The 13,817-nt window shown below is 37.8% G+C and overlaps 1 protein-coding gene across 1 annotated transcript in view; it reads right to left on the bottom strand.

Annotated features, from left to right (window-relative positions):
- LOC124619377 (nesprin-1) overlaps positions 1-13,817 on the bottom strand; it is a 635,455-nt gene that overhangs the window by 351,699 nt on the left and 269,939 nt on the right. Inside the window, exons 34-40 of the mRNA XM_047145705.1 lie at positions 12,218-13,717; positions 9,857-10,000; positions 9,621-9,760; positions 9,038-9,236; positions 6,510-6,671; positions 4,341-4,505; positions 4,084-4,243 (exon numbers count right to left, since the gene is read on the bottom strand). Coding sequence (XP_047001661.1) covers positions 4,084-4,243; positions 4,341-4,505; positions 6,510-6,671; positions 9,038-9,236; positions 9,621-9,760; positions 9,857-10,000; positions 12,218-13,717 — 2,470 coding nt within the window. The remainder of the gene's footprint in view (positions 1-4,083; positions 4,244-4,340; positions 4,506-6,509; positions 6,672-9,037; positions 9,237-9,620; positions 9,761-9,856; positions 10,001-12,217; positions 13,718-13,817) is intronic.

A 13,817-nucleotide genomic window follows, 5' to 3' on the forward strand; every position in this document is an offset into this window, starting at 1 on the left:
AAAATACACAAACCCACAAAGAACTATTTTAATAATGATTCAGTTTTCATGTAATGTGTGATATTAAATGATGTACTGAAGTTACATTATATAACTCCAAAGTACCATAAAACTAAAATTTAGTGTGATTTACTGCTGACAAGTCTCTCATACAATAAATCATTTATTTAACTTTTATGTTGTGAGACAATAAACTTCCAATTCTGATTCCAGAGATTTTCCTTTAACTAACTCTTCTTTCTTTTCTTAAAAAGATGTGTGTCAAAAATTACGAGAACAGACAACACAGTTTTTAAATTTTGTCCCCTTTTGTGAATAAAGGGACTAACTAAATTCTCTTTTGTCATAAATATATGCAATGAATAGACACACAGCTGTTGTAGTGGAAGGAATTCTGATATTAAGGTGGTTTGTTAAGAAGCAAAACCAAAAAAATTCCATTATGATCATGAAGCGAAAAAAATCTTTTAAATAAGGAGTGATCATAGTTTTCAAATACATATGTCTATACACCAATTATTACGCTCCATATGAATATTTTACATTGTCAGTAGATACATATTCACTCCATTTCAGTGGTAACATAATCCTGCATCATCCTGTATTTATAAATCCTAGATAGTTAGGAACCCGTGTGGGGTTGCTAGTCCCCCATCGGGCGCCTCCCCGGGTGGCGGATTGGGGAATGCTCTCCAGATATGGGGGGTACCGGGGAAATAAAATACCCGGGGTGGACCAAAACTAGCACGGGTAGGGAAGACTCGTTAAGCCATGGTGAAGGCAAATCCCTAGGGGTAGAGTACCCCAAAATCAAGACTCCTGGTCCTCCAGGTTGGGGGTTGTGCAGAGGGCTACCAACCCACTCATGTAAAACAAGGGCCGGTCAGGACACTCAAGGTATGCCTCGGAAACAGGACAGAATTTACTGGAACAGAAATTGGCAAAGTTACAAGGATTTCTCTTTTGGTTCGTGGAATGTCAGAAGTCTATACCGCCCAGGAAGCGCACAAATACTAATAAACGAACTAGGAAAATACAAGGTACAACTGGTAGCGCTCCAAGAAATAAGATGGCAGGGAACGGGATCAATGAAAATAGGAGACGGGACAATAATGTATGGAGACTGCGGTCAGCGCCATGAATTTGGAACGGGCTTTTACATTCATAAAACAGCAATTGACACAATAAAGGAATTCAAATCAATTAATAACCGAATATCACACATTACAATTCAGGCTCAGTGGTTTGATATTACATTTATAAATGTTCATGCACCCACAGAAGATAAGGAAGGTGACGTGAAAGAAGAATTTTATAGTCAACTGGAACAGACATATAATTCAATAAGTAGACATAACGTAACAATAGTGTTAGGAGACTTTAATGCCAAAGTAGGAAAAGAAGAAATCTACAAACCAACCATTGGGAATTACAGCTTACATGATGAAAGTTCAGAGAATGGTGTGCGACTCATAAACTTTGCAATGGCAAATGGTCTCACATTAAGCAGCACAAAATTCCAACACAAACGCATTCATTTAGGGACATGGATATCACCAGATGGAAAAGTAGTGAACCAGATTGACCATGTCGCCATCCAAAGACGATTTCAAAACAGTATTAAAGACGTTAGAACTTTTAGGGGAGCAGATTGTGAGACAGATCATATGTTAATCATAGCTCAAATGAAAATAAAGCTAAAAAAGAAACAAAGTACAAATAGGGTTGAAATTAAAAGGTACGATGTAGAAAATCTGGCAGAAGAAAAAATAAAAGAAAACTTTAGGAAAGAAATGGAAATTAACCTATCGGAATCTAGACTGACACATAGTGACCAGCAAGACGTGGAAAGTAGATGGAGACACCTCAGAAACAGTATTCAAGATGTAGCTTCCAAAACTACAGGTAAAAGAAAACGAACTAACAAAATCTGGTTTAATATAAAGTGCTAAGAAAGAGTACTGGAGAGGCAAAATGCGAGGAAGGCATGGTTACAAGACATGGACAATATTACACTAAAGGAGAGATACTATAAAATCCGCAAGGAAACACAACGAACTCTAAGACAAGAGAAGAGGAAACACTACAACAACATGGTAAGAGAAGCGGAGGATGATTTCAAGCATCACAGAGCAAGGCAGATGTACCAGAATATAAAAAAGTCCTTGGGAAAATTCACTAAAAGGGAACAGTTTATAAAGGACCATAATGGGAAAATACTTACAAACAAGAATGACATACAAGAAACATGGAAGACATACTTTACACAGCTACTCAACTGCAATGATCCACAATATTACTTTACATTTGAAGAACCAGATACAGTTGATATACAAGTCACCACACCATCAGTAAATGAAATAAGACAAACAATAAAGAAATTAAAGAACAACAAGGCCTGTGGGGAAGACCAGGTATATGCTGAGCTTTTAAAAAATGGAGGACCACAATTGGAAATAGAACTACATTCCTTAATTGAAACAATTTGGGAGACAGAAAACATACCGGCCGATTGGAAAACTGCAATTATATGCCCCATCTTTAAGAAGAATGATCCCCTTGTCTGTGATAACTACAGAGGAATTGCCCTGCTCGATGTCACGTATAAAATTTTGTCGATGTGTATACTACACAGACTGATTCCCATAACCGAAGAACTGATTGGGGACTACCAATGTGGTTTCCGCACTAACAGATCCACTTTGGATCACTTATTCACATTGAGACAAATAAATGAGAAGGCATGGGAATTTAATGTAGATATCCATATTCTATTTATAGACTTCAAGAAGGCCTATGATAGCAACCACCGACAGACACTCTTAAACACCATGAAAGAATTTGACATACCATTAAAATTAATCAAATTAGTTAAAATGTGTTTGGAAGAAACCATATGCAAAGTTAAGACACCTGCAGGAGAGACTGAAAATTTTAAGGTGTACACTGGACTGAGACAAGGGGATGCCATCTCACCTATTCTATTTAATATTATCTTAGAGAAGATTGATAGAGAATTCACCAAAACTAATCCACAAGGGATCCAACTGCAGGGACAGAACATTACTAGACTTGCTTATGCAGATGATGTAGCCTTAATAAGCACTTCAAAAGATGAATTAATCAGGATGATGCAAAATTATTACAAAATAGCTGAGAAAGCTGGACTTCATGTGAATGAAGAAAAGACAGAATATCTAGTCATAAGTAAAAAACTCCAAAAGAATACACCACTGACCGTAAATGGTCTCACTTTCAAGGCAGTTGACCACTTCAAGTACTTAGGGAGTCTTTTTAGCAGAGACAATAGAGCAGAAATAGAAATAGACACCCGTCTAGCAGCAGCTAATAGAACTTTTTACAGCTGTATCAAAATTTTAAGGATGAGATCACTTAGTACTGAATTCAAAATCCGTTTTTATCAGTCAACTATTGTACCAGTAGCATTATATGGATGTGAAGTTATTACATTCAGGAAAAAAGATGAAGAAAAACTGTTGATATTTGAAAGAAAAATACTAAGAAAAATATTTGGACCAATCTTCGATGAAAATGTCATGGAGTGGAGGATAAGGAAAAATGAAGAACTACGGGAGCTGTACAAACATAGTACCATTGTGGAAATGTTAAAGAAGAGAAGACTGAACTGGGCTGGTCATGTAGCAAGGATGCCGGAGAACAGACTACCCAAAATAGCATCCACTAAGAAATTAGAAGGAAAGAGAAGAAGAGGAAGACCTCGAATTAGGTGGATGGAGAATATCCGGGAAGATGCAGCTAGGATGGGCATCAACTCTGATTGGACAACAATTTCCCTGGATAGAAATAATTGGAAGAGGCTCGTAGAGCAGGTGTATGGTCGATGAGGCCTTAGCCACGTGTAAAGTAAAAGTAAAGATAGTTAGGAAAGTATTTGACAACCTATTGAATGTTAATCCAATCAAAAAGGATAAAAAAGTGTGTATTGGTTGCGTGCTAGCTGCTCATATTCTGTGTTAAAATTCCTGAAATACCTATGTTTCCAAGATGCTGTATTGGTTGTGTGCTAGCTGCTCATATTCTGTGTTAAAATTCCTGAAATACCTATGTTTTCAAGATGCTGCTTCAGGCTGGACTCCAAATCTGAAACTTCTTTTTCTAGGATGGTTATTCCTTTTGGTGCAGTACTCTTGCTTACTTCTGTACAAAGATCTCTAATCTGTGATAGCTGATGTTCTCCCTTCTTTCGATTTTCTCGAAGATCCTGGAAGAAATGAAACAAAATGTTAAACATTTCATTTTTCTGAATATCTTAAGAAAAACTGTGCAGCCCAAGACACATTTATTTTAGCAGACTTTACCTTAATTGCTGCCAGTCTTTTGCTGATGTCAGATTTTTCCCCACTGACATCATCACAGTTATGTACGCTATCTCTTTCGGAACTTATCCAATCTCTGAAATCCTTGCACAACGTGCTGAGCTGACTGTGTTTCTGTGCACAATCCTCAAGATTATCCAGCAAGTCCTGCAAATCAGTACCATTATGAAAACAGGGTAAGAATAAAAGAAGAAGGTGAAGGAAATTACGTGAAACCAGATATGGTATAGAAGTAATGAACAAACAGAAGCTGCACGATCCACAAAAAGACAGAAATGGTGAACTCCTTTAACAATATCGCATCACTGAGCATCAAAAAACTCAAGTCTGTGTGGATTCCTAGTGTGGCACCAAGTGAAACACAGGCTGTGAGACGCTGATTTACTCAATCACAGTCTATTAGCCAAGCGAGCACATGACAAACAACATTACATAGGAACAAAGGATTGAAACTACACCAGAAGTAAAACTTTAAGTAAAAAAATCAAACTAGTAGGAAAATACTGTGTATCTGTATAGTATAAAAATTTATTTTACTTGTTTGTTTCCCCACAACAATGCAATATATGAAAAAAGGTATGATCATATGTCACATACTGTTAATTATAAATTACTCAAAGTAATTTTTTAATTATTATGAGGGTTGTACCAAAAGAAAGGTTCCTCTATTTTTTATCGTTATTAATTTATATATCATTGAAAAGCTTACACTTTTGTCTATTTTTCAGCAGTATTCATTTTTTTTTCAACACACTTTTGAAGACGGTGTTCCAGTTTTTGTATTCCTAAGTCAAAGAAGTCTCCCACTAATCCATGAGGAAGCATGTGACCTCTGATCGGACTTCATCACTGTACTTGAAGAGTTTGCCACTTAAGTGTTCCTTTAGCTTGGGAAGGAGGCGATAATCACTGGGAGCTAAGTCCAGGCTGTACGAGGGATGGGGCATAACAGTTCACCCAAATTTCTTCAAAAGCTCCTGTGTTTGACGAGCAACGTGGGGTCGAGCATTGTCGTGAAGAAGCATTACTCCCTCCATCAGTCGTCCTCTCTGGCAATTCTGGATTGCTCACCGGAGTTTGGTCAATGTTTCACAATATCTGTCTGATTTTATTGTCACCCCAGGTTGCATGAAATCAATGAGAAGTACCCACTTCCGATCACAAAACACAATTGCCATAACCTCTCCTGTTGACTGCGTTTGTTTGAATGTCTTTGGTGGTGGTGAACTGGAGTGACTCCACTGACGAGATAGTTGTTTTTTTTCTGGGATCTAATGAAACACCCATGTTCCTTCTCCTGTGACGATAGAGTCCAAAAACTTCTCCTTGTTGCCTCCCCCCTCACATTGTTGAAGAAACTTGTAAGCACAGTCAAGGCGCTGCTCCTTGTGTCCATCAGTCAGCATCCGGGGGACCCAGCGAGCACATACCTTGCGATAACCCAACGTTTCTGTTAAAAGTTCTTTCAATTATGCTGTGGGAAGCTACAGGAATGTGTTCAACAAGTTCACGGACCGTGCCCTCCGATCTTTGAGCAGCTCACTGTTGATCTTCTGGACAATCACATCCGAAACAGGCGGTCTTCCACTCAGTTCTTCATCATGAACTTCCATACGACCTTCAGCAAAAGCCCTGCACCATTTTCAGACGTGCTGAAAGGACGTGCACTCTTCACCATAAACCTCAGTCAGTTGCCCACGAATCTCCATGGGCAGTAACTTCCTTGCATGGAGAGACTGGAGTACTGCTCGAACTTCACACTTGGTGGGAGTGGCAATCAACACTTCTATGTCTGACGGCTGCCAAGCCAACACTGAGCAACGTAGTGAACCGCGGACGGATTGGCTCGAGAGTGGGGGAACCACTGCGCGCGACACTGTTGTCGGATTTAGCCTAGCACCTTCCCTCCAGGCTGTAGCTCACAGGGAACCTTACTTTTGGTACAACCCTCATATTTTATTTCTGTTGTTAACATTACAGCCCACATGTTTCTATGATCACGTCTTTGAAATTCTGAGAGACCTGTATTTTTGAGGAAACGTATCTTAAAATCTAGCAAAAGCTTTGGCTTTTTCTTAAATATTTGAAGCCTGCAGAGAAAAGCAAATAATATATTTTTGTGACAAATATTATTCTATTTTGTCAACATACCTGTGATTTTATTACAATATTTTGGAAGAGCTGCTTTATGGACTGAAGATATATGTTAAGAGACTTATCCTGTGTCTGTTCAACTAACTGATGGGCTTTCTCACAAACAGATTCCACCAACTGCTGATGTGACATTATTTCCTGGTGCATGATCTTGTGGTTCTGAAATAATAGTAAAGGCAATATTAGCAAAAGCACACTATAGCATATGTTTAAAATCTATATATGTTAACTTCCAGAGATTGAAAATTATGTAAAGCACAATCCTCCTCCAACTCACACAAGTGTCTCTCACACAATGTTAATCAATTAAGCAGAATTAATTCTGCAGAACTGAACAATGGTAGCATCAAGTAACCAGAATTCTTTCCCTATTGCAAGGTTCATGGAATGAGTCCACGTAACACCGCTGGATGGTGATTTCCTGTTGGATGAGTACGTCATGTTCAGTGGCACTCATGGTACTATTTGTTAGAGTAAGTCTATGTAAAGGGTGGTTGCAAAGATTTAAGGACAGGCATGGGAACATGTTTAAAGTAATTTCAGGAGTAGAAAAATCAGCACCTTTAGGTGATGCAGAATTTTGGAGGAAAAACACCATGTTTAAACTGTTAGAAAAATACAGTACTGAAAACTTGTACAATGCAGATGAGTCAGGATTGTTTTATCAACTGATGCCAGAGAAGACGATGGCCTTTAGAGGAGAAAAGTGTAAAGGAAGGAAGCAGTCTTAAGTACAACTAACTGTTCTTCTCTGCAGCAAAGCATCAGGGACATACAAATTGACACCACTGGTGATTGGATGATCTGCAAACCCAAGGTGCTTCAAAAATGTAAGAAGCTTGCCAGGTAAGAGGGTACATACATTTTATTTTACCTTCCTTTAATTTATAAGTTAATTCAGTGCAGTATAGCTTCAGCTGTAATGTTTTGCTACAGTCACATTGTAAATGTGATTTCTTTTATTGCAGTCAATTGCAAGGCAAATCAAAAAGCACGAATGACGTCTACTCTTTTTAGAGAGTGGCTGCTTTCGCTTGATAAAGACATGTCAATGAAGAACAAGAAAATAGCATTGATGGTGGATAATTGTAGTGCGCATAATAATGAGCCAGTGTTGAAGAACCTTGAACTATGCTACTTTCCCTCAAACTGCACTTCGATTCTTCAGCCACTATATATGGGGATAATTAAGAACAAAATACCATTCACATTTAGTACAACATGTGATCACAAATACTGAAAGAAAGGTGAGCAATCCCTACAGTTTCAATGTGAAACAGGCTTCTGACATGACTGCTAGTTCCTGGAACAGTGTACAGCCGAATGTCATTGTGAACTGCTGGAAAAATGCAAGAATTTCTGAGAGTGAAGATGTTGGTGAGAAAGTTGTGGTGGATGAAATAACACAGCATGATATTCAAAGTGATCTGGAGATTTATTCAGGAGTTACTGGTAAAACCATAGATGATTAAGTAGTTGAATACTTGTCAGTGGACAATGAGGCCTATTGAAGACTCTGACGATGACAGTGATGTGACAAGTGTGAATCCCCCTCCTCTGATGGAGCTAATAGGTCAGTTGGAAAGCATTCAACAAGTAGCATCTTCAATCCCCAGTGTTTCCGCACAGCAGTAGATTTCGTTAGAGAAGATAAAGACAATATTCACAAGAGAATCTTTAAGAAAAAAGAAACAAAGGAAAATAGTGAATTTTTCTGTACAAAAAAGTAAGATATTCTACAGGTACAATATTAATATATGAAGTGAACAAAATGTGTTTTATTATTTGTCTTTTCATGTTATTTTTCATCTGGAGAGTACTGCAGTAACGTACTTCTCAGCCACGAAAACATGGCTCCTTACTCTGTTTCACAATAACAAAACCTCATTATAACAATAAACCTGGTAAAACTATTTCATTTTCATGGTCCAATGAAATATGTTATACCGAGGTCACCTGGGACTACTTGCAGCTGTTCATGGGCTACATGTTCCCGAACAATGATGGAATTTGATGAGAATGCAGCATATCACCAGGCCACAATTGTTCGCGGTTGGTTTTAAGAACATTCTGGACTATTTGAGCAAATGGCCTGACCACCAATCTCATCAAACATTTATGGGGCATTGTCGAGAGGTCAGTTGGTGCGCAAAATCATGCACCAGCAACACTTTACAATTATGGATGGCTCAATATTTCTGCAGGGGACTTCCTTTTTTAGTGCATACCACATCAAGTTGCTGCACTACACTGGGCAAAAGGAGGTCCAACACGATATTAGGAAGTATCCCATGACTTCTTTCACCTCAGTGCACTTCTTGTAACACTATTACATGCAAACAAATAAAGAATGTTGTAGCGATTTTATTGCTTAATCTGTTTTATATGAGAATCTAGCCTCTTCACCATCCATCAGTGACAATTTTCACAATACGGAACAAAATTAAAAGGCCATTGTTTATTACTGTAAGTTATGAGTACAAAGCAGTCCTGTTGCAACATAGCACTGCAATGTGTATAGGTACCTGCAGCTGCGCTCTTTTCTCTTGCAGAGAAGCTTTCAGTTCAGTGTGCTGCATCATGGCACGTTCCACATCTTTCAGCCATTTTGTCAGTTGTTCCTGAGACAGACTGAACTCAGCAAACTGCATTAGACACTGGTCCAACTTGTGAGTGGCAGCCTGTAGATCATCAGAAAAGTTGTCCCATAAGGTGCGGAGTGTCCTGGAGAAAAAAAAAAAAAATGTAGGTTACAGCTTACTTCCAAAGATGTTTACAGTTACAGATGAAAATTACAAAATCTTGGAGCCTAGGGTAAAAACAGAATTACCCCAATGACATAATCAGGGTGTTCACAATCTTCAAGCAGTTTAAGAAACAAGCAGGAAGAGGATAAGTGTCTGGTCCTTTCCTATGTGAATTTCCACTTGATAATAAAATTATGGCTTATCTACACCTGCCTGGATTAAAGTTCAACAACTGAAAAAAAACTCAAAACTGTCAGCTGCATCTAAATATTACTTCAACTCCAATGAAATTTCTACCATCATTAACATTCTAGAAGCTCATATATTCATAAAATATTAACTTTTCTGTGTAGTTCCTCACCTGAGCTGTTGTCGGATAATTTCCCTTCCGTCAGGTGATGTGTGTGCATAAAGTTTTTCACCACTGTCCAGCAGTGAATCAAATTTAGGGCTTTCCCTGGATCTGATATCAGCGAGCTCCCTAATTTTCTTTTGCCGATCCTAAAGCACACGTACAATTTATAATCAACAATTCTTACTATAATGTTTGTTTCATAGTAGCAGAAAAGGAGAAAAAAAGAAAACAAGAGCTCTTACTTGTAATACTGCCAGATCACCAACAATCTGACTAAGTTCCTTCAGTTCATCTTCAACCTTAGAGAGCCATTCCAAGAAAGCATTATATTCGTCGTTAAAACTTCTGTGTTCCTTTACAAATTGCTCATATCGTGACACAGCTTCCTGCATATCAGAATTTCATTTTTAAACATAAATTTCATGAGAGCACACAAAACAACAAATGCCCTCACGTGAGAATTATCAGACTTATAGCACTCTCAAAATACGATCCTCAACATCAATTCCATAAGGGGCCAAAATTATAGATGAAAAATTAGTGATATTATCTTATAACAAGGAAGTCACTATAAATGATACATATTCTAAAGAATGCATGAAACTGGGCACATATCTGATGGACTGTGAATATAAAAGTAACAAATATTAATGGTAGCATATTGGTTTGTCAAGGGGCACAATTTCTGAGATATTAAAAACCATACTGACACCAGCCCTGGAACAGGAATTTGGGGTGAGGGGATACTCAAAATAGTCAGTACAGCTTAAACATGCAGAAAAGCTGAAATTTTAAATGGATCTTGGAAGATTTCATGTGGTACCTTCAACAGCATTGTTAAAATTAAATTAACCATAAAGTTCACTAGAGCTGTTAAGTTATTTCCTATGTAGTAGACAATCAATCATTTCAAAGAGTAGACATTTGTGCAGAACAATGAAGGCAGAATATTGTTAACTATTGGCACTAATAAAGAGTGTTATCAAAGGTGTACTTTTCATTTCATGCGATAACTGCTCTCTCTCAAAGAATGACAGTCACACAATGAATGGTATATCAGCTAGGATCCATACGGCCACCTTATCTAATTTCAAAGTATCTAACAGTGAAATATCCACAAAAATTTGGAAAGGAAGGATTGCTACTCATCATACAGATGGCAGATGGCACACTGGGTTGCAGATAGGCACCATGAAAAGACTGTTACATACTGAGCTTTCAGCTAAAGCTTTCTTCAGAAAAGAAAACAAAAACACACACACATTCACACAAGCAAGCACACCTCATGCACACATGACTGCTATCTCCAGTTGCTCTGGCCAGAAGAGCAGCCACAGATAGTGGTCATGTGTGTATGAGGAGTGCTTGCTTGTGTGAATATGAAATGTGTGTATGTGTGTGTGTGTGTGTGTGTGTGTGTGTGTGTGTCTGTATGTGTGTTTTCGTTTTCCTTGTTGAAGGAGGCTTTCACTAAATGCTGAATGTGTAACAGTCTTTCCATTGTGCCTGACTGCAACTCAATGTGTCATCTATACAGCAAGTAACATTCTATCTTTTTCATAAGATTCATTCAGAAGATTTAAGGTTTTCAGACTGTCATTTACATAATTCCAGTTACCTTCCTCTCTCTGGGCTACAAAAATTACAGCATTCACATGAAATGTGAGTTCAATTCAGTTAACTGTAAATGAAATATATGCAAATTTTTACAAGCTTCCATAGTTGCATAAATTTAATTTGCAGTTGGTCACAAGAAAATAGATAAACTGCAAAAAATGTAAAAGGAAACTTCTATTAAGAAAACTAATAAATGAGAGACAGAATTTCTGGTCAGTACTTACCTCCAGGAGGCAAAATGTTTACTACTGCTGATAGACATGCAAAACATAGAAGTAATCCTAGCTTTCAGAACCATTAGTTCCTTCTACAGGCAGATGAGAGGGATGGAATGGGAGAGGTTGGATAAGGGAAGGTAGGTTACCCAGGCCACAGTATGAGAGGGGTTCACTGTAGATAGTGAATATGAGAAATTAATTTCATGTGTACTTTCACTATTTAGTACAAAACTTTTATGCTTTTTGTTGTGATGCTTAAGTGTTTTCACAGAAACTGTTAATGTAAGATTCTAACATTCTTAAATGTGAACCGAGTCATGAGTTTTGTTAGAATAGCTTGAAAAACAATACAATCATTGTTTAAGAAAGGCAAGGCTCTGGGTCTGAGTCTCTGTCCATAAATAATATTTATCTGTTAAGAAGTCTCATTCCTAAACAGTAACTAAAGCTGAGGGCAGAAAAAGCAAACATACACACACTCATTTTGCACTAATTTTCTCAAATGATGAACAGAATAAGTGAGAGAAAGCTCAATGCAGTTCTGAGACTAACATAATAAGCTGAGAAAGGATGTTCACAATTTTAAAGTTGAAAAATACCATCAACTCTTTTCATTGCATTCCCTCATCCAAGTTAAGAGATAAATTTCCCAATATCACAAAATATTACCAATGATAGGATTGCCTGTACTCTATTTAAAGGCCAACACAAACAATTTCTACACAATTTACAAGAAAACAAAAATAATACAAAAATATGCACACTTACTTTTGTGGCATTCTTCAGAGCTTGGTAACGTGTGAGAAGTCGAGATACTTTTACAGAAAGCTCTGACTCCCCTTCTATAGACTGGCTCTGCTCACTAGCATTGGAGAACTCATCTCCCTTTGCTGTTATCTCCTCCTCAAGAGATCTCAGTTTATCAAGATGTGCCTGCTTAGCTTCCTGGGTACTACGAAGACTTTGGTCTTTCACTTGCAATTCTTTCTGTTTTATCCAATTCGTAAGACCATCTACAACTTCCTCGAATTCTGTCCATTTACAGCACAATTGACGTAGTTTATTCTGTGAGTTAACGCAATTAGCAAGGAATGATTCCCAGGCTGTTTTCTGTTCCTCGAATTCCTTTAGCAAGGCTGGGTGACCAGATATATCAGTTCCTTTCAAAACAATCTGCAATTGTTTATAACAGCTATCAATCAGCTGGTCACCTTCAGGTTTCTGTTGAAGGATATCTTCAATTATGGCGAGCCTGGCATCAGCACCATCCTTCTCTACAGACGTATCATCACAAACAGCTGCAGCCTCGGCAGACAAAGAGCTGAGCCAGTCACGACATTTTTCTAACATCTGCAGATATATTTCATGATCAGTAACATGCTTCTCAGAATCACTAATTCGATCCTCCAATGTTTTTGCTAATCTCTCATAGGAGGTAAGAATATCATTGAATTTAGCTGTTGCTTCTGAATCAGATAGGTTCACAATTTTTTCCTGGAGTTGGTTCATAATAGTCTTATGTGTTGCAACATCTGGGGCCAGGGAACGGTAACTGTGCATAGCAAGCTTCTTTTCCTTAAGAGTAGGTTTTAATTCTAGTTTGCTGCCAAGTTTTGCCTCAGATTCCTTAATCCATTTGCACACTTGTGTGTAACTGTCATCAAATGATGATCTGTGCATCATGATCCCTTCAATACGCTTTTGTATCTCATTTGCTTTATCAATTAATGTCTCTGAAGCATCTCTCAACACTCTCAGTTCCGTACGTATTATTTCTCTGTTTTCAGGAGTTACCCCAGAGAATAATGCTTCTCCAGTTTCCACTGCCTTATTCAGAAGGACTTGTCCCCTTTCTCTCTCTTCAGCAAAAGATTTCAGCTCTTCTAATTTTGCCTGGTATACTTGCATTGGTTTTGCTGGAGCTGAAAATATTTCTTCATACGATTTCAGTTTTTTGTCAGCATCACCCAACCACTTCTCCACATCTTTAACAGAGGCCTGATATAGATCTCTATTGGTATTGAGTGCCTCCAAACGCTCAATGTAATTATTTGCAAATTTAAGAACAGCTTTATATCTTGCTGTCAGATGGCTGACATACTGCCCCACTCGTGACTCAGGATTCTCTTTTGTTATTTCATCTGCGACACCTGTAATATTTCTAATTTCTGATTCAAATGTTTGAACCTGCTTTTGGAATGCTTTCATCTCTGCAATTTTATCTACAATGGTAGACAGGTTTAGCTGATTCACTGTTTCATTTCTCACCTGAAAAGATCAAACACACATATAATATACAAATTTACAATTAATTATAAGAACAAAGCTCTCTTAGAATATAAAAAAATGCAATCAGCAAGTACATTTA

Source organism: Schistocerca americana, chromosome 6 (assembly GCF_021461395.2).
Source record: "Schistocerca americana isolate TAMUIC-IGC-003095 chromosome 6, iqSchAmer2.1, whole genome shotgun sequence".
NCBI lineage: Eukaryota > Metazoa > Arthropoda > Insecta > Orthoptera > Acrididae > Schistocerca > Schistocerca americana.